The 27,077-nt window shown below is 43.1% G+C and overlaps 1 protein-coding gene across 1 annotated transcript in view; it reads right to left on the bottom strand.

Moving 5' to 3' along the window:
• Positions 1–20,254: 20,254 nt before the first annotated feature.
• The window catches only part of LOC133393016 (putative uncharacterized protein DDB_G0282133), a 30,248-nt gene continuing 23,425 nt past the window's right edge, over positions 20,255–27,077 (bottom strand). Inside the window, exon 3 of the mRNA XM_061655883.1 lies at positions 20,255–20,679. Coding sequence (XP_061511867.1) covers positions 20,598–20,679 — 82 coding nt within the window. The 3' untranslated portion in view covers positions 20,255–20,597. The remainder of the gene's footprint in view (positions 20,680–27,077) is intronic.

Below are 27,077 nucleotides of genomic sequence, written 5' to 3'. Positions count from 1 at the left end.
TGGCCCAGATGTTTCGAATGGCCATTATACATGAGTCAGTAGAAAGTGACGCCGCTAGTTCTACGTGGATTGCTCGCGTAGTGAGGCAGGTAGCTAGAACCTCCCAACGTTTTTCGACCCGTCTGCCGACCGTTACGAGTATCGGTCCGAAGTAGTCGATACCCATATGAGTGAAAGGACGAGTGTATCCAGCGAGTCGATCCTTGGGTAGCGATGCCATCATAGGATCGAGGGGTTTTGCGTTTTGATTTTTGCATGCTTGGCATTGGGCGCGCACCCTGCGATACAGTGCCTTTAGCTTGGGAATCCTGAAGCGCTGGCGTATCTCGTTTAGTGCTGTTTCATGGCATTGATGATTGTATCGTTCGTGGTAGTGTAGTAGGAGGAGATTAGTGATTGGACTTCGCTTGGGGAGAATTATTGGATTTTCTGCATCATAGTTTGTGAATTCACAGGTCTGAATTCTGCTGCGTGATCTAAGCATTCCCTGTTCGTCCATGAATGGATTCATCGTTGAAATGCTACTCTCCTTTAACTCTACTGTGGGTTTACCACCTTGTGCGTGTTGGTTTTTAAAGAGAGACAGTTCCTTTTGGAATTCGGTTTGTTGTGCATGTCTGAAACAGTGTCGCTCTGCTTTTTCCAGTTCCTCTCCGGATAGCGTGTCTAATTGCATCGGCCTTTTTTCTATCTTTCTTTTTAGATTCCGGATGAATCGACACACAAAGGCTACGTGTCGTACTAGAGATGACCACTTTGAGAATCGTTTGGCATCTATTACTTCTCCTGGATCTGTGCTGTGTAGGAGAAAATGTGCGCGTAGTTCTGTGGCTGTTTTCGTTGGAGGTGGCGTCGATGGCCAGTCCGTCTTCGTCTTTTTTAGGAACGGTGGTCCATTGAACCATCTGCTGGACGATTCGAGCGCATCCTTCGTCCATTTCGTGCCATCATCAGCGACGTTGTCCTTGGATGGTACCCATCTCCACTCGGAAATATCTGAGGATTGTAGGATTTCGCTAACTCGAAACGCTACAAATTGGTGGTATTTCGTATGATCGGATGATAACCAGTTGAGTACGTCCTCGGAGTCGGTCCAGAATATCCTCCTGTGGATAGTAAAGCTCACAGACCTTTGTACTGTCTCGGCAAGTCGAACGCCAATTACAGCTGCCTGCAGTTCCGACTTTGGGATTGATAGGAAGCTGATCGGTGCTACCTTCGTCTTTGCACTCACTATGCTACATTCTATGATACCTTTATCTTCGAAACGAAGGTAGCAGACTGCCGCGAAGCCCATCTCGCTCGCGTCTACAAACGTGTGGAGCTCTATTTCAGCGTCTGTTCCTGTTTGGTTTCTGAAACAGCGCGGTATTTTTAGGCCAGCTATCTCGGGCAAATCTTGTGTCCATTTTAGCCACTTTTCCTCCTGTTGGGGAGGGATACTGTCGTCCCAACCTATCGACGATCGCCACAGCTCCTGAATTATTACCTTTAGTCGCATGACGAAATGGGCTATGAATCCGAGTGGGTCAAAAATGGTCATTTGTACTCGTAGTAGTTGTCGCTTTGTTGGACCCTTTTCTTGTGGCATTGTTAGCTCCTTAAGTTTGTCGGATATACGGAACGTAAAGCAGTCATTTTTAACGTCCCACCACATTCCGAGTACCTTCTCTGTCTGGGTTTCTCCGATGTCTAGGTTTTTTTCTTCGGGGGCCGATGAGCCTAGGAGTGACCTACTGACTGTAGCTGAATTAGAGATCCAATTTCTCATTTCGAAGCCGGCTGCTGCGTGGATCTCTGCTACCTTTGTCGCTGTATTTATGGCTGCTGCTTCGGTTTCTGCACTGAACAGCATGTCGTCTACGTAGTGCTGTTGAATAATAGCGTTGACTGCTTCGGGCTATTGTGACATGTATTGCTCTGCATTATGATTTTTTACGTATTGGGCTATACTTGGCGAGCAGCACGCTCCGAAAGTCATCACCTGCATTACGTACACTTCGGGTTCGTCTTCCAATTCTCCTTGTTGCCAGAAAAAACGTTGGCATTGTTGGTCATCCTTCTTGACCAAGACTTGGTGAAACATCTCACGGATGTCACCGCACACTGCTATCTTATGTTCCCTGAATCGTATAAGTACAGATAGAAGACAGGTGATCTGATCTGGGCCCTTTAGCAGCATGGAGTTTAATGATACACCCTTTGTTTTAGCTGCTGCGTCCCACACTAATCTCAACTTTCCAGGCTTGTTTTGGTTAAATACGGGGAAAACGGGTAGGTACCATATACGAGAGTAAGAAGACATCAACTCACTTTTGCTAAGTTTTCTAATGTAGCCTTTTTCCGTGTATTCTTTAAGCTTCTTTTTAACAGCGTCGTGAAGTTTAGGGTCGCGCGCCAGTTTCAGTTTGAGACAGTTCCAGCGTTTTCTGGCCATACCTTCGCTGTCGGGTAGCGTGACTCCATCGTACTTCCACAGCAGCCCTGCTTCGTATCGCCCTCCGTCCTTCCGGGTGATGGATGTCAGTCCTGCAGCTGCTCTTTGCTCTTCCTCCGGTTGTATGAGACTTCCTCTAAAGATGCCAAGGCTGTCAATTGAGAAGTATTATTTTACGGCGTTGTGTAGTTCTTGCAGCGTGTCTTCGCATTTGCATCGGCTCACCTGATAGCAGTCCGCTGCAATGTCTGCCTTTTTTCGATTCCTTACAGCTTCCGAAGATCAGCCATCCTAGTTTTGTGTTGACTGCCACCGGCTCGTTATATCCCCCTTCTAGGCTTTTCGTTGCAAAACCTAGGCTCGCGTTATCCAGACCAATTAGCAGTCAAGGGTGTGCATGGGCGTATGACTCCATGTCTTCTCCAATTAGGTGTGGGTACCTTTTTCCTAATTCGATCAGGTTCAACGTTTGGGAACGGATGGATAGGTTGGAGACAGTACGGGCGTCACTTATGGTGAAACAGTTGGGTTGTTTGGGGCCAGACGCCTCGAAACTGACACGTTTTGAGTCGTCCTCTCTGTTAGATATTCCTGCAGTCCATTGCAGGCAGATAGGACTCGTTGGCCCATCTAATTCCAGCTCGTCCGCTAGGGACTTTTCTATAAGCGTCAGTTCGGAACCGTCGTCGAACATAGCGTACGTCTGTACACTTCCTGCGTGCCCGTAGAGAACCACTAATAGCAATCTAAGCAGTGTAGAGGTGCTTAGCTGATGCATATTGCATTGGTATGTAGCGTTCGTATGGGCGGCCTCATTTCTTTGCGCGGGGTGGAGTAGTGGGTGATGTCTTTGGTTGCATCCGTCTACTCCACAGTTCCTTCTGTAGTTGGACGTTCCTGCATGTTTCTTCAAGCATAAGAAACATACATTAGTAGATCGAGCGGCGTCCCATCGGGCATCGCTGTTGAAGCCCTAAAAACGCTCGCATCGTATGATCGTCGGGCACGTTCCGTAGCATATTACACACTTGGGTGGGAGCACCTTTGGCTGGTTTGCCCTTGTCTGATTACACACGTTTTTTTTGCGATGTTACTGCGTCGTCATCTCGCATCAGCATACTGGCCTTCCCCACTATACCTTTAATCCAGGACGAGAAATCGTACAATGAAATTGCAGGTAAGTTTTCGCAGTATCCTCCCTAGTCGTACTTCATAGTCGATGGTAGTTTGTTCACCAACGCGTCCAGGAGGGAGGAATCATAAAAAAAGGTCCCATGTCGGTCACCACAAGCTTGCACCGTAGATAAAATGTTTTTTATGGCCAGTCCGAAGTCAACCACAGTTGATGGTCGGTCTAGGCAGGGGGTGGTCAGATCTCTTATGCGTTGTGCACACTGATCAATTATTCTCCTTGGCATTCCGAATCGCATTCTAAGCGTTTCGATTACCTCGTCCACGTTGCAGGGGTGAAGGAGAAGACCGTAGACCGCCTGATATGCTGGTCCCTTAAGGGAGGCTTTAAGACGTTGGATGTTTTCCCTGTTTGTCAGCCCACACATTTCGGTTGAATCTTCGAATGCAGCAAGGAAGTCCGGCCACTCTTCTGCGGATCCATCGAACATGGGGAGAGCAGCTGGGATGATTTGTCGCGAAAGTATTTGTTGCTGTGTGGGCAGCGTGCGTTGGGAGCTAGAAGCGTCTCTCATGGATGGTGGAAGGTACTTTCTCATTAGGGAGGCTGTTCTCTCGTTGTACGTGTTCTGCTGGCTATTCTCATTTGAAAACCTCACTGAGCTAGGATGGCACTTGCGTCTTTCATTCTCTCTCGGGTAGGCGACCCTCTCCGATTCTGCTCGTCCATCTACGACCTTTCTCGCGGGTTTGTCGTCCCGAAGGGTTTGAGTTTTAGCTAGGAACTCGTCTTGCTCTCTCGCATTGGGCTTACCTGCTTGAGTGCTCGTGAGTGGCTTAGGGTGTCTCCCTGAGTTTTCCTTCTGAGTGCTCTCTCTTCCTTGGGTTGGAGTGGACGCGTGGTTGGGTTTCTCCATAATTGTGCACTCACCTGGTGCAGCGGGTTGGGACGACGCTACGGGCTTCTTGCTCAGGGCATGCGCCGATGGCTCGATCGTTTTACACTGCATACTCTCGGCTGCATCTCCACTGACCCATGCTGCAACTCGATCGTCACCGTCGATAGCAAGCTCATCCAGGAGCGATGCCGTGTCTTCCGTGTTGGCGAGAAGAATCTCGTACCGGTGCCTCGTAAACCTCCTCTTAGATTCGAATTCCCGTCTCTCGATCTCCTCCTCCTCCGCCATCTGCTCCAACAGCAGATCCAAACGCGTTTTATTCACTCTGCTACCAGATCTAGAACTGGGAGCGACGGGGTAGACCGGTGGGTGTTGCGGCGTTGAGGACGGTCCCGCCACTGCCGCCATTGGGGTTGCCGATGTAGGGCTTGAAGCCGCGGGGAGTCCTGCCTCCTCCCTACCATTCCGCTCCTTACACGGGCGGCAAATCCAGCTCTTTTCTTCCACGGCGTTAGATACACTTACACACAGATCACAGAGGTCACATGCTACGACGTTGTCCTCCTTCTGCTGCCCGCACGTGCCGCATTTCACCTCACTCGCGCTCAGACTCTCTCTTGCGTTCGCCATCGCGCACTTTTAGAACGTAGATCGTCCTTGCTCTCAAACGTAAAAGACGGATTTTTTTTTAATTTGTGGAAAAAGCGACTTACTCGACTTAAATATGCAAAGAAAACGGCTTAAAATGCTTCAACTCGGCTTCTTTAATGGAAGTACTCAAAATTAAATGAATAGAAAAACTGCGTTGATCTCGCTTTATTTGCCTTAATCCGGCTTAGTTTTTTCTTTATTTAATTTAAGGGTACTGGTCGTGCGATTAAAAAAAATCCGTCTCTTTCCTTCGCTTATTTTGTCGCTACTGCCTTCGTGTCTTTTTTATTCGTGTCGTGGCGGCCCTCTAGCGTTCGGTTCTGTGGTCCGTCGCAGGCGGCCGTCTAGCGCTTGGTTCCATCCGTCTTGTCGGGCGGCTTGTGATGGTTGTCTGGCTGTCAAGGCTGTTTTGACAACAACCACATAGCCGCATTGTCCGTCCTTACTACGGGGGGACGGTTCATTCTGGGCTTTAACCCATTGCGAGCGTGTTATTGACTCGTTCGAGTTGACGAATGTACCACGGGACCGCCCCATTTGCTTCGTGTATATTTGGTTAAATTCAACTTAAATTCAGTTAATGTAGACAGTACGGAAAGATAGTTAAAATCAGTACCTGGTTGAACCTATTGATGGTAGTTTGTGCAAAGGAGGACAATCAGTTCTGTCAATGGGATTTGCTGCCACATTACAATGATTTGCATCTATCAATCAGTTTAAGAGCAATAAGTCTGCTGGCAGTGATGAGCTAGAGGCCAAGCTCTTCAATACAGGGCCGGTGAGGCTTACCGTCGAAATCGTTGGTGCATGCATGATTATAAGAATCTGGGAACAGAAATAACTGCTAGAAATGAGTGGACGCTGGGTTTCATTCACCCATGACATTTAAATTTAAAAAAAAACAGACGACAAGCTGGAATGCTCGAATTTTCGTGCTGTAATATGTTTGATGACTGTTACGGTCGTCATGTGGTATGTTTTGAGATAGTCCTGGTATGTTCGATTTTGGGACGGTTGCCATGTAGTAACTTTGAACTCACGTTGGTCAGGGTGGCCTTCGTCATCGTTTGCCGAATTAAGTAGAACTGAGGTGGATACTGCTTCGAAGCGGACGTTCGACACTTGATCGTCCAGGCGATCATAGAAACCTTTAGGAGGTTTTCCTTACTGGAAACGTTGGAGTTTAGAGGCCTTACCTTGGGCAGGGGGACATATCTAAACTCTTTAAATGAGAACTCGATAAATGTAGGATGGGCATAGTCCTATCCTGACAGTCCGAACGAATCTGACCTGCCATGATCGGAGTTGGTTTTATTTATACTCAAATGAAGTTAAGGGTTTCTCACATTTGGTTCCGGGTTGTATGTTGGAAAGTTATTGTTTTCACTAAGCTAGTTACGTTTGTCTTTTGTTGACAAGAACGATGGTTCTTGTCACTAAGTTCCTGTTTTGGGTTATAAAGCATAAACTGTTCCTGCTTATGTTGTACGTTTCGGTTGGTTCTGTTAAGTGTGTCACAATTGTTTTTATATGAACGGTGTGGCCTGAGCTCTTCCGGGTGTGTATGGTATGATCTGATTTACTGAGTGTGTTATAATGAATGTGTTACAATGGTGTGATTTGGCTTTCCAAAGTGTGTTACTATGTGTCTATGGCTGATAGTGTGTATTACAATATGTTCTGTATAGCAGATATGCTACAGTGCCATCACAGTTATTAATGCCGCCTACAAGATTCTGCCCCAGACCCTGTTCTGCGCGTATGCGTCCCTAGCTACAAATTTCGTCGGCAGCTACCAAGCAGGGTTTGTTGGAGGCAAATCCACCATTGACCTATTCATCGACTCCAGGCAGCCTACACAACCTTAGTCCGGTATGAGCTATAGAAAATCATGCAGCGGTACCACTTTCTTGGGAAGTTGATCCGGATGGTAGAAGCCACTATGAACTAGATGCAGTGCAAGGAAAGAGTATCAAACTTGATGTCGCATTCGTTCGAAACGCACAGGGTACTGTTGACGAACACAGGTCCTGAGATAAGGTGACGGACTGTTATGTCTGCTCTTCAACATCGTCCTGGAAGGTGTCATTTTTTATGCAGCCGAAGAAATTGTTTCATGACTTTCAAATGGTTAATGTTTCATTGTTGAGAAACAGCGAAGGTGTATGAGGCGTATAAACGCAGGTGACTCAAATGCAAATCAACAATCATTGGTCAGACTCAGACCAACTGGGGAGCAGTTTATTAGTTGCCGCCAAAGTCTCGAGGTCGTAAAAGAGTTCTTCTATCTTGGTATGGTCGCTACTTCGGACAACAACATCAGTAGCAAATTCGGTGCAGGGGAATCGTGTATACTATGTGTTATGGGCCAACCTGATGATCCCGTAGATCGCTACCGAGGACACTCATCGGACGTAGATCGAAGTGTGTGTGCGATCTATCGGGAGGTCAGCGAACGCGCGCTCGGCACGATGCGTGAGTGCCGATCGAGGAGAAAGATATGGCGCGCGCTTGAGAAAGGTCGTGGAACAAAGTGGTAGCAAATCGTTTACGAGTTATTAATAATAAACAAGGACTTTCCAATCCCATCGTTTTGAAGGAAGTAACGCGTTAACGTTTCTTAGCGTTCTTCGAAAGAAAACGAAAATATAACAGTGGCGACGAGTTGAAAAAAAAAAGACTTTTTCAGTGCAGTGCAGTTTAGTACGAAAGGCATTGTTAAAGTGTTCGCGTGTGAAGTGCATCCTTTACTGGAAAAGAGAGGCAATTTCATCGAAGTGGCATTAAAATGTTTAATCCCGAAGGCGATGCCGAGATGGATGAGCAGCGACGTTTGTCTCTGAACGGTGCAAGGGCTCTGAACCCGGGCTTTGTTCAGCCAACGCAAAGTGCACCGATGCAACCAGCACAACCGCCATCGCAAAATCCCGTTGCTTCATCGGCACAAGCAGGACTGGCCATGAACGGTTCTGAAACGGGAATGTTTTTGCAAATGCTGAATCTTATGCAGCAGCAAATGCAGCAGCAGCAGCAACAGCTATCTCAGCAGCAACAAATGATGGCACACATGATGCAACAAACACCACACACGACAGCGCAGCCCCAACAACAAGCCCAGCAGGCTCAACAGTATGCACAGCAGCCCGCAGCACCAAGGAATCCAGAGTTGATTATGGATGCTTTGGCAGGAAGCATCAACGAGTTTCGGTTCGAGGCAGAATCCGGCGTGACGTTCCCTGCATGGTATGCGCGTTACGAGGATTTGTTCGTGCAAGACGCCTCCCGACTAGAGGATTCAGCGAAAGTGCGGCTGCTCATTCGCAAATTGGGCACAGCGGAACACGCGCGGTACTGCAACTTCATCCTTCCCCGTGTTCCCCGCGACCTCACGTTCGACGATACAGTTAGCAAACTGAAGGCCCTATTTGGAAGCGCGGAGTCCCTACTTAGCAAGCGATACAAGTGTTTGCAAATTGTGAAAGCTCATAACGAAGACCTGATGACATTCGCATGTCGGGTTAATCGCGCTTGTGTTGATTTCCAATTCAGCGCTATGACCGAGGAGCAGTTCAAATGCTTAATGCTTGTTTGTGGGTTGAGAGAGGAAGGCGATGCTGAAATCCGCACACGGCTTCTTGCTCGCATCGAGGACAAGGCAGACCTCACGCTGGAGCAGCTTTCTGCCGAAGCTCAGCGCATCACAAGCTTGAAGGTGGACAGCGCGATGATAGCCACCGAGGGAAACGAGCGAGTTTTCGCTATGCGCGGTGACTACAAGCAGCGGTACGCGCAGCAGACACAACGCAGCTTCAGCAAACAGCAGCATCCTCAGCAAGCAGACCGAAGTGCACCAGCAGCGAAACCACCGGGTCCATGCTGGTTATGCGGCGATCATCATTGGATACGAGATTGTTCGTACCGGTCGCATAAGTGCGAGGATTGTGGCAAGTATGGGCACCGCGAAGGGCATTGTAACACTGCAGGGCGGAAGAAAAGAAAAAATAATTTCTACAAGCGCTCTTCAGTAGCGACAAGGGTAGTTTCCGTTAATATTTTTAGCGTACAACAAAACCGGAAATACGTGACTGTCCATATTGGGCAGAAATCGGCCAGGTTACAGCTCGACACTGGCTCGGACATTACGATCATAGGACGAAAGACCTGGAAACAGCTCGGCATGCCAAATCTATCTCCAGCGCAAGTGCACGCGAAAACGGCAACTGGTGCACATATTCAGCTGGATGGCGAATTTGAAGCGGATATCACGATTAACGGAAGGACTGAAACGGCGATAATAAGAGTCATTCCGTCAGATTTGCAGCTATTAGGAGCCGATGTAATCGCTATTTTTTCGCTTGCAGCCATGCCGATGAACCAATTTTGCAACAGAATAGCGAGCGATTCTGCAAAATGGGAGAAGAAATTTCCAGCTGTTTTCCACGGTAAAGGTTTATGCACAAAAACCACTCAAACGCTGCCTGAGGAACATGATCGGGGCTTCAAGAGTGGTGATTGCGTTTACGCGAAGTGGTATTCGCGCAACTCTTGGAAATGGGTTCCCGCGCAGGTTGTTCGCATTATAGGGAATGTGATATATGAGGTTAAGACGGATGACGGCCGTATGCATCGCCGTCACGTAAACCAGCTGCGGAAACGGGACATCGGCAGTTCAGAGCAATCAACTAATCTCGCGGCTCGTACGCAATTGCCGCTAGATCTGCTCATCGAAGGACCAAGAGATGTCGTGCCAGTTGAGCATCCTACATTGAAATCCTCACCGCTCCTACCATCATCATCCGACGAGGTCCGTGGTATGACCTCCTCACCGCCGTTACCATCTCCACGACCAGTACCTGTCCAACGAAGAAGACGTCAGCAGCCGGTACAATCGCCACGCCGGTCCAACAGGTCCAGACGATTCCCGCGTAGGCTTGATGGGTACCTGCTGCAATAAAAAGGGGGAGATGTTATGGGCCAACCTGATGATCCCGTAGATCGCTACCGAGGACACTCATCGGACGTAGATCGAAGTGTGTGTGCGATCTATCGGGAGGTCAGCGAACGCGCGCTCGGCACGATGCGTGAGTGCCGATCGAGGAGAAAGATATGGCGCGCGCTTGAGAAAGGTCGTGGAACAAAGTGGTAGCAAATCGTTTACGAGTTATTAATAATAAACAAGGACTTTCCAATCCCATCGTTTTGAAGGAAGTAACGCGTTAACGTTTCTTAGCGTTCTTCGAAAGAAAACGAAAATATAACACTATGGGCTTCATCAACTGCTGAGTTTCAGAAGACTCAGCTCGCATGAATTGTAACATATAACGCACATTGATTCGCCTGGTGGTCGTCTATGGACACGAGTCCTGGATCATTCGAGCGGAAGACGCAAACGCTTTGAGCGTGTTTGAGTGACGCATTTTCCAACCACCTTTTGTGGTGTGTTCGAGCATGAAGTTTGGAGGAGAAGGATGAACAACGAGTGTGCAGAGCTGTACGGCGAACCGAGCACCTTGAAGACGGTGAAGGCAGACAGGATACGATCGCTGGGGCATGTTACATGTCCCATGTTGTCTCACCAAGCATTGGGTGTTCTTTTGCTGCTGCTGCGGCTGCTGCTGTTGCTACTGCTACTGTTGATCCTTCTAATACTGGTCTAACAAGATCCGACAATACTGCTGAAATTACAACTGCTACTGCCACAATGTGAATGTTCGTGTTTGAACCATTCGACCCAACAAACTGCAAAATCCAAAGATGGCTAGAAAAACTACAGATTGGTTTCAAAATTCATCGTGTTCCCGAAGAAGACAAACGCGATTACCTCCTTCACTACATGAATAGTACGACCTACGATGTATTGTGCAACAAGCTAAAGAATGATGAACCGCAAACAAAAACGTTCGAAGAAATTGTTGCCATCCTCAAAGAGCATTTTAATCCAAATCCATTGGAAATTTTGGAAAATTTCAAGTTTGCAACGCGAAAACAACGCGAAAATGAATCACTGAGCACATATTTGATGGAATTAGAAAAGCTTGCTCAAACTTGTAGTTTTGGTGATTACCTTGACAAAGCCTTGCGAAATCAATTCGTGACATTGGCTAAAGCAAAGGACATAGCTTTCGGCATGGAAATGTCTAACCGAGGTACAGATGAGATACAAGGCACCGTTACTCCATATCCAGTTCAGCACATCATTGCTGCGAATAAAAAAAAGCAAGCCGGCGTCGACTCTTCGGAAAGTAACTTGCTATCGGTGTGGGGATAGAGACCATCTTGCGGATAAGTGCCGACACTTGAAGACAATTTGCAATCATTGCAATAAGATGGGGCATCTTGAAAAAGTATGTCGGACAAAAGTAAATCGTTCGAGTGTAAATCGATTCTAGTGTATGCAGCTCTGAGCTTCCCGCAGACGATGACGCCAACATCGTGGACGTGTTCAACATGAGAACAATACAAAATATGGCTGGTAAGTTTTTGCTAGAAATGGAGATTTCCGACAGAAAACTTATTTTTGAGGTGGACACTGGCACTCCAGTATCCCTTATCAGTAACAGGGATAGATTAAATTATTTTCCTAACATAATAACAAAAAAAAGTAACGTCAAATTGAAAAGTTGCTAGGTGAAATCAAGGTGAAGGCTATAACTAATAGTGTAGAAACTTTTTTACCACTACTTGTTACGGAATCAGAAAGGAATCCTTTGCTTGGGTGTAACTGGATAAAGACTATAAATTTAAACCTTAACGAATTTCTAAAAACCAACTATGAAGAATCCTATTGCTCCTCGGAAAAATCTACTACAAGCTCAAATTTAGAAAACCTATTCATCAAATATCTCAAAGTCTTTAGTTCAGGATTAGGAAAATTTGAAAATTTACAAGCTTCATTAGCTCTACGTCAAGATGCAAAGCCAGTTTTCGTGAAGGCTAGGCCTGTCGCATTTGCGGTGGGGGATGCTGTGAGCAAAGAAATTGATAAACTTGTTTCAGAAAATGTCCTGGAAAAAGTGGATCATTCCGAATGGGCTACTCCTATTGTCCCAGTAAAAAAATCGGCAGGGAATGTTAGATTGTTAGAACCCAAATTTAATAATTGACGAACACCCGCTTCCGATTGTAGAAGAATTATTTGCAAATGTGGCCGGGGGAGACAAATTTTCAAAAATAGATCTCTCCCAAGCTTATCTTCAATTAGAGGTAAACCCTTGTTGTCGCGAAATATTAACATTATCGACACATAAAGGACTATTTCGCCCCACTAGATTGATGTATGGAGTAGCATCGGCTCCAGCAATATTTCAAAGGTTGATTGAGCAAATCCTCCAGGGCATACCAGGGGTGACTGCATTCATTGATGATATTCGGATTACAGGCCCAAATGACGAAATGCATTTACAAAGATTGAAAGAGGTTTTGAAAAGATTGGAAAAATACAATTTAAGAGTAAATAAATCAAAATGTTGCTTTTTCGAAGACCAGATAGAATATTGCGGATATGTAGTAGATAAGCATGGCATACATAAACTGAATACGAAAATTAAAGCCATACAAGATATGCCTATCCCAAGAAACAAAGATCAGTTACGTTCGTTCCTGGGATTAATTAACTATTATGGTCGTTTCTTCCCACATTTAAGTACAGTTATTTATCCTCTGAATAATCTCTTAAAGGATGAAATACCTTATGTATGGGACGAGTATTGCAATAAAGCATTTACCCATGTGAAAAAGGAAATGCAAACTGAAAGAGTGTTAGTTCATTATAACCCTAATCTTCCTATCGTATTAGCTACAGATGCATCACCTTATGGAGTAGGTGCTGTGTTAAGCCATCAATTCCCTGATGGATCTGAAAGACCCTTGCAATACGCTTCCCAAACCTTAAATAAAACACAACAACGTTATTCACAAATTGATAAAGAGGCATACGCAATCATGTTTGGAGTCCGTAAATTTCACCAATACTTAGATGGACGGAAATTTACACTCATAAGCGACAACAAGCCGTTGGCACAAATATTTGCAGAAAATAAAGGATTGCCAACGATGCCGGCAATGAGAATGCAGCATTACGCAGTTTTTTTGCAACGATTCGAATACAATATTCGCCATCGTAAATCAGCAAACCACTACAACGCAGATGCGTTTTCAAGGCTGCCCTTACCATCAGTGGACTCGGAAACCAAAATAGAAGAGTCTGATGTTATGGAGATAAACACTATTCAAACATTACCGCTTACAGTGCTCAAATTAGGAAAGGCTACGACAACCGATGCAGAAGTTGAAGAGCTATTACGAGCTCTCAGAACGGGAAAAACCATCCTTCCAAAGTATTGTTTTGGCATTGATCAAAAATAATTTTCCTTACAGAGCGACTGTATAATGCGAGGCAGTAGAGTGTATATACCCTCTATTTTAAGGGAGAAAGTATTACAGGAGCTTCATTCCTCTCACTTTGGAATATCTAGAATAAAGTCATTAGCAAGAAGTTATTGCTGGTGGCCTAATATAGATAAGGACATAGAAAATATGGTTATCAACTGCCAATCTTGTCAAGAAACAAGAGCAAATCCACCCAAAGTACCGATCCATTGTTGGGAGAAAGCTGAAGGTCCTTTTCAAAGAGTCCATGTAGATTATGCAGGTCCTTTCATGGGAAGCTATTTTTTTCTACTAGTAGACGCATTTTCAAAATGGCCTGAAGTCCGAATAGTAAATAACATCACAACTGAAACCACGATTAATACATGCAGGGACATATTTAGTACTTTCGGAGTTCCTATAATTTTGGTGAGTGATAATGGCACTCTAATTTCAACAGAATTTGCTCACTTCTTAAAGCTTAACGGCGTAATTCATAAATTTAGTGCCCCATACCATCCCGCCACAAATGGACAAGCCGAGCGATTCTATCAAACATTTAAAGCAAAGCTGAAAGCTATGAAACTCATCTCCTTTGATCTTTCGCAAGCATTCGATCGCGTCGATAGAGGCTTCCTGTTTAATAACATGATCTCTATGGGTTTTAATCCTGGGCTGGTGGGGCTTTTGAGAAGGTTTGGTGATCAGTCCTCCTCCCTTATCCTAATCAACGGATCCCTATCTCCCCCTATTTCCATCCGACGATCCGTTCGTCAGGGGGATCCACTTTCCATGCACCTTTTCATCCTATACCTTCATCCCCTCATCACCAGACTAGAAGGCATATGTTACGACCAGGATGACCTGGTCAATGCGTACGCTGACGACATCTCGGTGGTGACTACCTCATCCCAAAAAATCGAGTTGGTGCGTGAGGCTTTTGAAGCGTTTGGCAGAGTCTCCGGAGCCCGCCTCAACGTCGACAAAACCATCGCGCTCGACGTGGGATACACCACATCAAATGCCATTCAGGTCCCTTGGCTTCGTACCGTGGAGAGGCTTAGGCTCCTCGGTATATTGTTTACCAACAATGTAAGAGAAGCTATGAGCCTCAACTGGGACCTGTTGATCCACCATTTCCGGCAGCTGGTGTGGCTTCATCGCGTGAGGGATTTGAACGTGGTGCAGAAGGTTGTTCTGCTGAACACCTTCCTACTCCCCAAGCTGTGGTTTGTTGCATCGGTTTGTGGCGCCCGTGCAATGGACATAGCGAAGGTGACCTGCACCGTGAACTCGTTCCTCTGGGATGGATCCGGAGGAATCCGAGTCCCACTGCAGCAACTGGCGCTGCCTCGCAACCGTGGTGGGCTTAACCTTCAGCTTCCTGCCATCATGGCCAAGGCGCTGTTGACGAACCGGTATGTTGCAGAACAGGGGTGTCTACGAGTCGGAGGTCAGCACATTTCTTGTGCTGGGAATCCTCCGAACATCGCCGCTGTTTCGTCAACGTACCCGTGTCTGCGTATCGTCATACAGCAACTTGGCTATCATCAGACGCCATCACGACACGCTGGATTCGCCAAACACTGACGGAAGTGCTACTTGAGCCGAAGGTAGTCTTGCAAAATCCGTCAGTGAATTGGCGGCTACTCTGGCGCAATATTCATCGTTCCTGTCTATCGTCCCTTCAACGCAGCACGCTCTTCTTGCTGGTAAACGACAAGATCAGCCATGGAGAGCTGCTGCATCGAATGAACCGCGTCCCATCTCCGTCATGTTCGTTTTGTCCTGCAATAGACACCCTGGAACACAAATTCGCTGGCTGCAAAAGAGTTGCTGATGCTTGGCAGATTCTGCACCAGCGAATTAGCGTTGTAATTTCAAGGTGTCCGTCTTCGTCAACGTTATTGTTCGGTTTGTTGCGTTTGCCTGATCATCAGCAAATAGGCATTGAACACAATTCTTCATTTTTGGGAAATCAGAAATGTATATATTGAACAATAGTGGTGAAAGAATGCTTCCTTGCGGCACGCCCGCTCCTGGTGTATAAGCTTCAGAATAGGTGGAATTTATTGTCACTTTATTTTTCCTATCAGTAATAAAACTTCGTGCAATATGGATCAAATAGTTTGGGAATTTGAGTTTGATCAGTTTTGCAAGTAACCCATTGTGCCATATAGTGTCAAAAGCTTTTTCTGTATCTAGCAATACGATCCCGGTAGATTTTTTAAGAGCTCTATTAAATGTTATATTTGATTTTAGTCTTTTTAGTTGGTGAGTAGTTGATAAATTTGGTTGAAATCCAAATTATGCTTTAGGAATGATATTTGAGTTTTCTACATAAGTTCTTAATTTTTTAACGATAAATTTTTCAAATAATTTTCCCATACAACTTAGTAAACTTATCGGTCTATAATTTGATGCCAAACTGAGATCTTTTCCAACTTTAGGAATGGGAACAACTTTTGCTATTTTCCAACTCGATGGAAAATAACCTAGCTTTAGGGAACTATTCATTATAAGGTTTAGGTATATTATAACATTTCTTGGAAGGTTTTTTATTAATGTATTATTAATTTTGTCTAGTCCGGCTGGTTTTTTGCTTTTGATTTGTTTTATTGTTTTAATAATATCTGAAGGTTTGATGAAATTGGCAGGGGTGAAATTAGCATCAGGGTTAGTATGGAAAAAGTTATTTACGATCCTATTAACTTTATTTTCTACAGGGCTCGTATACAGGCTAGTTATATAGTGTGCATTTTCAAAATGCTTCTTGATGGCTTCACATTTTTCTGTGGGTGTTAATAATATATTTTTATGGTTTCTGAGAGGCTGGATTGTTGATGGTTCGTTTTTTAATGATCTTACTAATTTCCATAGTTTACTGTTATTCGTATTGTTATTATTATTGATCGCAATCAGGTTGTTAGACCAAGCCGAATTACGAACAATATTTAGTTTGTTTTCGATGGTTGTTTTAAGGAATAGACATGTAGATTTAAAAGTGCTATTGTTTCTGTGCCTTTGCCATTTTTTCCTATATTTGTTACGGATTTTAATAAGAGTCAAAATATCGTCTGGTATTACGATGTTAAATTTACCGGGAGTTCCTTGTGGAACTGCAATATTTTGTGCCGAAATTATGGCCTCCGTAACATTAGTAATGAGTTCATCAATCTGTTCTGGTTGATCTACCCTACCTATGTTGAGTTCGGCTGTATTGATATCATTTTTTAAAATGTTTTTAAAAAGATTCCAATTTGCTTTAGAGTAGTTTTGTATCTTTCTGTGCTGATTTTTAATTAATGTTTTGTTCTTGATGTGGAAAATAACCGGTAGGTGGTCCGAAGCTAGTTCAGTTAGCGTAACGGGGTTGGAAATATCGAGATTTGTATTTGTAAATACTATATCTATTGTTGAAGGGCAGCGATTGGGGTTGGATGGAAAATAAGTAGGAGAGTCAGGATGATACAAGGAAAATTGTCCTATTTGCATTGCATCAAATAGGCATTTACCTGCTTGATTGGCAGAGGCACAATTCCACAATCTGTGTCGTGCGTTAAGGTCTCCACAAATAAAGTACGTATTGTTTCGGTTCGTTAACTTTTTTATGTCTTTTTTGAATTTTTGTGTATTAGTGTTGCCACCAGGATGATATGCTGAAACAATTGATATGGTTGTACTGTCTGTAATGATTTTTACTCCTATAGCCTCTATAACGTCTAAATTGAATGCAGGCAATAATTCATGCTTTATATTATTATTTACAAGTAATAGAACTCCACCTTTTGGTCCTTCTAGTCTATCTAACCTATATGTGTGGTAATTTGGCAAGCTAAAGCGCTGCCTAGGTTTTAAGAATGTTTCTGTTATTGCCATAATATCTATTTCATTTGAGTTGAGAAAATTAATTAGGTCTAGTTAATTAGGTTTTCTTTGAAATGCTATTTGCATTCCAGTAGGAAACTGTCACACTTGCTATATTGTCCATTTTACGGGAAGCAAAACTTTTGAACAATTTTAAAAACGACCATAATTTGATATTCTTTGGATGCACAGCTTCGAAGGCTAGCGAATGTTTCTGTTATTATTATTGCCAATTCATCTGAGCTGAACAGATTATTTGTGTTTGTATTTATGACATCTGCGTACGATGTCGACGAGGGCATACGGGTGTTAGAACGTGAACTATCAGGTCTATGGGCTTGCGCTTGGGATAAGGATGGGGGTGGTAGGACGGGGAAACTATTGCTTGAAAACGTTACCTGTCTTTGGTTGTGTTGCGTTTTTTGACTTTCGCCTTTTGCTGCCTCAAACTGTTTACGATTTGGACAACCGGTGTAATTGGCCGTGTGATTTGCTCCACAATTTGCACATTTTAGCTTGTGCGCTGGTAATATTCCATCGGTACATGTTTTAGCCAACGGGCAAGTTGAAGACGTGTGGTTATCGCCACACTTGATACATTTAGGGGGCCTGTAGCAATTGTCTCCTCCGTGTACAAAACTCTGACAATTTTTGCATTGCATTATTCCGCCCTTGTTGTTGTAATATTTCCACACTGCTCGCTGATGCTCCAGCGCCGTTATTGTACGTAGTACTTTTAGATCGACCGTGCCTTTAGAAAAGTGCAGAAGATAAGCAGCTTGCTCATCATACCGTTTGTTTTTCATTGCTAGTTTTTTAATCGCAATTGGAATTAAATTCTCCTCTTTTAACACTTGTTGCAGGTGTTCAATCGGCATTTCGATGAGTCCTAGTAGGACGATTTTAGTAGTTTTGTTTTCATTTAATTGGTATGAGTGAAAACTGACGTTGATCTTTTGGAAGTAGGGCAAGAGCTTTTTATAGTCTTCCACTGTAGTTGTTCGTACTACGGTGCCTTTGAGCGTAACAGTGGTTGTGTATCGTATGACACCCGAGGCAATTATTTTTCTGAGTATGTCAGAGACATTTGTACTTGCCACTGTTATCGGTGGTGGTGGTTTAACTGTCTGAGCAGCTCTCGTGTGCGTAATGGGATTAACGTCTATTTCACTGTCTGCAATTGATTCTAGAATCCCAAAAGGATTTGTATCTGCGTTTTTAAACGCCTTCGAAGGATAACTTTCCTTCGGTTTGAGAAAAGAGCTAAGAGGTACTGAGGCAAGCCTCTTATTTTTAGATCCTTTAGGCCGGCCCATGACGGGAAACCGGGGGACGCCTTTTTTCTTGTTAGTCACTTTGTGGGTGTGTGTTTGTCGGTTCTCTGTAGATTCTGCTAACACGTCTGTTCGCTATCGAGTGTGAATGCGGACTGAAATAAAAAACCAAAAAAAAACAGCTTCCATATTTTATATTAGGCATCTTAAAAAAAAAACAAAAAAACCAAAAAAACCCAAACGAAGCTAGGGAAATCCAGTTGCATTCTACCATTAACTAGTTTAATGAAACAAGATGCAAAAAGGACCCTGCTCGGAAATCCACATCAATTATCATAAATATTTCAACTTCCAGTTTGGATCTCTCGCGAAATTTTCGTCCAAACAAAACATATTTTATATATGTATATATACATATATATATACAAATATATATTTTTAAACTTGCTTAAATTCAACTCCAATCAAACATTCCTAACGGCATAACAACCTAATTGTAGATAATGGGGCCCTTTCCGTTGTAAGTTCATAGGCTGAAATTTCAGCCTATCAGCTGTTTGCATTGTATAGCAGTTTTCGAGCAGCTTTCTAAGTAGGTATAATATACAGGTGGGCTTATCCCAAGGTGTATGACTTTATAAGGCTGATTTTTATCGGTTCTGCTTCTGAATGAAGATTATAAGAGTGTTTTGAGTATTCGTCAAGCCTCAAGAAAGCTTGTTTGAACAAAAGTTTTCACCCATCCTATCAAAAGTGATATTCAAATTTGGTTTTAAAAAATATACTATGAGACCACCTGGACTACATACACTTTGATTCTGGAATCCATCATCTCTTTAATGCACCCTAGGATAAATGTAAACATAACCTTGTTTTGCCATTTTTCGAGCAGGTAATCGAATCTAATTCTAGCTTTGAGGCTAGAATAATCTAGACTGAAAATTGCAGGCTAGTTTTTTGTGTGGTTTTGTATGGAGTGTTTACATGATTTCAGCCTTCAACTGTTAAACTCCATACAAAAAAACTGACTAGAATCGTAAAGGGCCCCAATATTTGAAAAAAAAGCACAAAAAAAGATTAAATAAAATAATAACCACAAAAACAAAACCCCTATTTTCTTATACACAAGTACAAAAATGTTTTCACCATAAATATTATTAAAAAAATCTTAAATATTCAAAAAAAAACTGAATTACAAAACAAAAACTCCACAAAACAATTAAAATGAATACATAAATAAACGAACAAAAAAATAAAATTTATACATAAACCAAACCGATACAAGGAAAAAATTCAAATATAACTAACGGAAAAATCAAAAGTCACAAGAAATCAACCATAACCTGTAAACCAAAGAACAGAACACAGAAAAGGAGAATGGACCCTGAATCCCCCTCCTATAAACAGATGGTTAAAACTCTGATTATGGCTCCGTATGACGGAAAACATAGGAGAATATATCCCATCAAACCTACTAAGAAGAAGAAGAAGAAGAAAGTTTGTCTGGCCAGTTAGTTTATGTATAGATTTATATATAGATGTTATGAAACATTTTTATTATTTCATGTTTGTGATATTATACACTGAAAGAGTGTTGTATATGACACAGAACATTCAAAAACAGTATATTTCAGATTTTCCGCAATTCCATTTATTTTCCGTTTTCATAAGTTAGAATTTTGACAAAAATAGATATACATCAACACGGTAGATTACAGTGAACTCTTACAAACATTGTTTGGATTTTATTGGAGCCCACTTCAATGCTTAAAATTAATACTGCTCTTATTCTTTTTGAATTTATGATTTAATGTGCTAAATTTTTCAACATATTTTTATCGATCATAAATACCATCTTTGCTCTAAGTTTTTGTGTTTATTTCAGTTTTTCTTAATAAAGATGCAGTTCATTTGCATCGTATTTAGTCGGATATTCTACCTTCCTTTAGACATAATCGTGTCTGTATATACTTACTCGCATGCTTCTTCATCATCCGAAGACGAATTAGCCGGTATAGTGGAGAACCAGGCCACTCGATCCTTGTTGACGACCCTGAATGATAGGAATATAAATTAGGATTAATTGTTTTCCTTTTATTAATAATTGGCTCGTGGTGTTTAATTGCCTAGTATTTTCAGTGAATCAGCTGTAAAATACAAGTTTTACATCTCATGCATCTCAGATCCTTAGCACGTTGGAGCGAACGACGACATTCGCCGCGACACCCTTTTTCCCTCATCGTGGTAGGCGAGATTTTCATCCTACTTGGGTTTGGGGAGTATGTTTATAAAATGGGGGCTCATGGGGAAAATGAACGGTGCTACACGACAACGTTCGTTCCCATTTCTGAGGAAAGAAATCCGCGAGGTTTTGAGCTGTGGATTTCTAGCGGATTGGTTTGTAGATGAATATAAGTATATTGCCAAATGGGGGCGGTCCCGTGGTACAGTCATCAATTTGAACGACTCAATAACATACCCGTCATGGGTTCAAGCCTAGAATGGACCGTCCCTCCGTAGCAAGGATTAACCTTACGGTTTATCATGTTTAGCCAAGTTTAGTATTTTAGCAGAGAACAGCTAAACTTTGGATCAGAAAACGCATTATTCTATCTTATAATAATAATAAGTAAAACGAATTTTATGTAACTACCCGCTAAACATTGCGAGGTTTTTCCTTGTTCAAATTACTTTCAAGTATTGATGAATTTCATCGCTCTCGTATTGATGGCATTGTTTCGTTTGTGTTTCCTCAACACGAGTACATATTAATTTTTTGTGGATTAACCTAGAAAACTATCAAATTTTAAATATTTAGCAACCTATAATTTGCGCCCGCTGCGCAAAATCGAGCAGTACTCTGCGCAGGAAATGGGACAAAATCTGTCGGTCTCCTGCGCTGGGGTACATAGTTTTGGCGCCCTCTGTTGGCGAAATGAACGAACTATTTAAGGCAGTGGAGCAAAAAAAACGGTAAAAAAAACTAAAAATATTGACGCCCGCTGGGCAAAGCGACAAAAGAACTCTTTACCTTTCTATTTTTGCAGGGGGTTTTTTATACATTTTTCCCTCTAGAAAATTTAAAGGCATATAATTATCTAAAATACAAATCGGCAAAGCCAATAGAAAATTAGTAAAACCAATTAGGAGAGTATGCATACGGACCCATTGTAAAAATGCACAATGTAATAACATTTTCATGTACAAACCAAACAATAAAGCTACTACTACTACTACTCATTACCTTTCGAGCATTTTCGCAGGCCTTCTCCCTCCCCCCTTCGACAAATTTTACAAGCAGCTTGTCGAGCTACCCTTCCTCTATTCTTCTTCCTACCTTTCGCCTGAGCGCGCCGACACAAATTTAGATGTATTGGCACGCCAGATGGCAAATCGCTGTCAGCCGTCTTCACGGCATTCTATCACTTTTTCCTTCATAGAACGATCTCTTTCTCGCGAGTGGTTAAGGGCGGTGGTAACGCTTTTTCGCATGCGATTTTATCGGACGGCCTGTCAAATTTTTATATGGGATTTGACAGATAACGTTGGACGACTAAGGGCGGTGGCAACGCTTTTTCGCATGCGATTTTATCGGACGGCCTGTCAAATTTTTATATGGGATTTGACAGATAACGTCGGACGACGAAATCGCACGTTCGACGTTATCTGTCAAATCCCATATAAATCGCGTCCGATAAAATCGCATCCGATGAGCGTTGCCACCGCCTTAAATCGCACGTCCGACGTTATCTGTCAAATCCCATATAAATCTCGTCCGATAAAATCGCATCCGATCAGCGTTGCCACCGCCCTAATGCTCGCGAGCTGTTGTGGTGCTTAAAAAAGCCGTTTAAAAACATTGCGGCGATGAAGTTGAATCCAACCAAAAACGCACAATGAGTTCAAACGCTACAATGTAATAAGGACCACGGAATCGCTATCTCACGCTGGAGGGTTTGTTGTGCAACGCGCAGAAACCTAATTCGCATTAACACATTCAGCCCGGCGCTGATTTTCATCAACTTTCCGTTCTGCCGGCATCTAGCAAGCAGGCAGCTGATTGTGAAACCGGCATACTGGAAAGTTCACTGGTAGGTCCTGAGGCCAGCCATCAGGCTGAACGCGTTTATCATTAAGCATTACGTTGTTACACTAAACTTTTGCTTTCGTATGGTGTAGATTACACAGATATGTTTAGCCGTCTGCGCATGGGTGTTAGTGTGCGTGTGTGTGCAACACTTTCGCCAAATATGTGTTCTTCCGGAATGTTATGATCCATCGGTCAAAGAAAGGAAGGTTTTAATGACAGTGGCGGAATAATGGTTTTCCAGCCACAGGGCCCCTACGACCATCTTTCCGGGGGCCCTTGTCGCTAATATTCTGTCCACTTGTAGACATACGGCATACTACAGACTAGCGATCTTCGGGGCCTCTAAATCGGCGGGGCCCAGGCGACCGCCTAGACTGCCTACCGTTATATTCGCCGCTGGTATCAGGGAAACCACCGCGTCGCAACAACTGAACACAGACATCGTCAAAACATGATCCTATACATCACTACCAAGCCTAATGGAAAGTGGCGTCTACGACTATGAAAATCTGAAGAAGATGAAGGAAATGGTGTACGAACAAGGGGACAGAAAAATAGAGCCTTCAGTATTATACAGAATGATAGTAAGCCAACATCCAAATCTTCAAGGGTTTAAATTCAAATCGCTCATATCTGTAAAGGTCGTAAAAGAAGTATTCAACAAATATTAGAAAATGTTCATAGATAGGTCTATGTGGCTTGGAAATGTCACCTCAAAAGCGCTGGGTATTTACATAATAGGGAGAGCGCTAAAATGCGTTATGGACTCCATAATACACAGCAGACAATTCGAAATATATGGCTATGGCTGGCAGCTGCTAACAGCCTTCTGGGATTCATTAACCAACTTTCTATCAAACCGCAGCCACAGTAAGCAACAATCAATGAAGAAGGACAAAATAACTTAGCCAGCGATCGTCAACAACACAACCAAGTTGCAACGGAGAATCAATCAACTTATGGTTGGCAAGCCGCTTATCAAAACCAAATAGAACGTAGAAGCAATCAGACTGCATCCCGAGAAGAACTAACGCCGCAAATATCACGCAAACATCACACGTCACCGCGCAAAACATAGCACCAGCCCAACGGAGCCTCTTTGAACTCATGAAATTAAACTCAAGGTAAGCGATAGAGCAGATTAGAATACACATTACGCGATTAACAATAATGTCTCCACCATATACTACCTTCTTCTTCTTCTTCTTCTTTGGCTCAACAACCGATGTCGGTCAAGGCCTGCCCGTACCCACTTGTGGGCTTGGCTTTCAGTGACTAATTGATTCCCCCCCATAGCAGGATAATCAATCCTACGTATGGCGGCGCGGTCTATTTGGGGATTGAACCCATGACGGGCATGTTGTTAAGTCGAACGAGTTTACGACTGTACTACGAGACCACACAACGATATACTACCAGTCGCGTGAATTTGGTGAAACTAGTAGTTTTACGAGGGGCGGAATGTTAAGAACGCGAAAATTTAAATTTCATTCATTCATCTCATCATTCATTTTCAACGAACATTTTTTAGAAATCTTTAACCGCCAAAGGCGATATTCAAATTCAAATTAAAATGATTTTCTTTAATGAGCAATTCTTGAATGACATTTTCTACTTATCTTTAACTGTCGCGAACGCGACACACGTAATTTTATGAATTTCATTCAAATCAATTTCTCTTCAGATTCAGTTCAGATTTCTTACAAATTCAGCTAAACAAACTTTGCAACAGGATAACACAGAATAATCAACAGTTCAGACTAACAATACATCATACTTAGGAATCATGATCGCTATTATCGCAACTCGGTGCAATAAAACAACAGCCTAGATACGAGAGCGGTCCATGTAACCAATTCACGGTGAATAACATAAATAACCCACGTCCGCATGTGGTTAACATTAGATAGGGTAAAGCAATAAAACCAGCCTAATCGAGCCAAAAAGAAATCCCGGTAAAAAACTCCATGTGAAACGAAGGATAAGACGGGCGGACATTTTCATCCTCAGTCCTCGAGAACGAGACAAGCGATCTAGGCAAAAGATAAGAGAAAAGTGTACCCCGTAAAATTGGGTTAACCTAGAATGTAAAATAGATTATAAGGATTTTTTGGATTGTTAATAAACACTTGCTATTTAGATCTCAAACTGAAAAGATCACGTGTGTCAGTGACGGAAATTCTTTTTTCCTCGTCTTTTAAAAGACAGTACTGCCAACGCGTTGGTAAAGGACTTGATCATTCGTCTGATCAAGCCAAAAAAGGTTTAGTAAACGCCTTGATGTTTTACAGATACAGATCCTGATTCTAGCGTGTTCCTGAAATCCATCCAAAAATTTTATTCGTGTTTCCAAATAACCTCTTTAGGAGCAGCCGAAATACACGTTTAAATATCACACCTAAGGTTTTATAAATTTATTTCATGGGTAGTGACAATAACAATCGTCTAAATACTCGTTGCAGTTTCACTAACCTCTGTTCGATCAGTGCCAGACGAATTGTCTATGAATTGGACGTCCTTTTCATTGAGCATAATATTTTATTTTATTTCTTTGAATCAAATCTGCACGTATTGACAAGTGATAATTAGGTTATTTTCTTTCATGCTGATAAAACCATCCGGAGAACATGTGCGTAGATTCAATCAACCTGTCATGAATGACGTTGCTGAAATCGTTGACGGTGACGGTGACCGCCGTCTACGCGATAGATCGTTATCCAAAGAAGGAAAAATAATCTGAAGTTCATTTCAGATACACTTTACCCTTATGATGCTCTCCAATGTTCGCTCATCTTATGAAAAGGGCAAGATGGATGCTGTGTTCATATTAAACAACGGGATCCAATTACAGGTAATGTCTTAATAAAACAGCTACAAATTTTTTTGCTGCAAACTTATGTTCATTTTTAATACGTTTTGTTATAGGAAACTAAACAAACAAAAAAGTTAGCTCTATGGATATTTATTCCTTTGATTCGTTTGGTGGTTTGATAGTGGCAACGAGGATAACTTAATTCTTCGATGTAGTGTACTATTCCAACAATTTATTGTTGACATGTATACAAAGGTAGAGAACGAACGACTACAATATTTACGTCACAATCGAAAGCAATTACGAGCAGAAGTATATATCCATCGGCGAGACGCTATCATGAGCGATGTAAACTGTGCCGATATTGGTAATAACGTTATTTTACCATCATCGTACATAGGTAGTTCACGTCATATGCAAGAATATATGCATGATGCAATGACATTCGTACGAAAATACGGATGTTTATTCATCACTTTCACATGTAATCTAAAGTGGAAAGAAATTACATGTTTGCTATTGCCCGGATTGCAACACACCGCCATGATATAACAGCACGAGCGTTCAAGCAAAAATTGAAATTTTTAATGAGCCTGATAACTAACTCTGTAATGGGATGGGATCCGAAGCCCCTTTGAGGGATAATACAGGCTCTCCCATCCAACTCCTATTCCGACACGTCCTCGTCGTGCAGAGTGGTAACATGTGTCACCACATATCCAAGCTTGGGTACACGGGCTTGACCCAACCCCTTGGGCGGATGGTGGCATATGGCGAACCAGGAAGGGGGTGGGTATCCCGAGAAACCGGTTGCCTGAACGTCGGGGGGGCAACCCGACGCTAAACAAAACGGTCACGTGGGCGCGGGGCCAGTCACCCAGTCCCATGAAGCAACCGACTACAGAAAGCCAAAGAAATTTTCGAAACGGATTCAACGATACCGACCCTACGCAATGCCCCTGAACTACTCTAAAAATGGGCTCATGGAACGTACGCACTCTAAGCGAAGCCGGAGCCTTGAAAAAACTTGATGACGCCCTAGCCACACTGAGCATGGACCTCGTGGCTCTACAAGAGATTCGGTGGCTAGGGAACGGTGTGCAAAACAGGCGTGGTAAGTATTGCTACGACATTTACTACAGCTGCCACGACCGCCACCGCATGCTCGGTACGGGTTTCGCCGTAGGTCCCCGGTTGAAACCCGCAATCATGGATTTCAAGGCTATAAACGATAGGCTATGCACCCTGCGCATGCGAAGCAAATTCTTTAATATAAGCCTCATAAACGTTCACGCCCCTACCGAAGATAAAGAGGAAGATGAGAAGGACCTTTTTTACGGCCGACTCGCTAGAATCGTAGATGCGTGTCCCAGGCATGACCTCATAATCATCCTGGGGGACTTCAACGCAAAAGTCGGTAGGGAGCCAATGTACCGCCAATACACTGGCTGTCACAGTCTGCATGAGCACAGTAACGATAATGGTAGTAGATTGGTCCAGTTTGCCGCAGCGAACAATCTGGTTGTAGGAAGTACCAAATTTGCGCGCA

The sequence above is a fragment of the Anopheles gambiae genome, chromosome 3, assembly GCF_943734735.2.
Source record: "Anopheles gambiae chromosome 3, idAnoGambNW_F1_1, whole genome shotgun sequence".
Classification (NCBI taxonomy): domain Eukaryota; kingdom Metazoa; phylum Arthropoda; class Insecta; order Diptera; family Culicidae; genus Anopheles; species Anopheles gambiae.
Note: the sequence above shows the minus strand (reverse complement) of the source record. Positions and strands in the feature narration are given on the sequence as shown.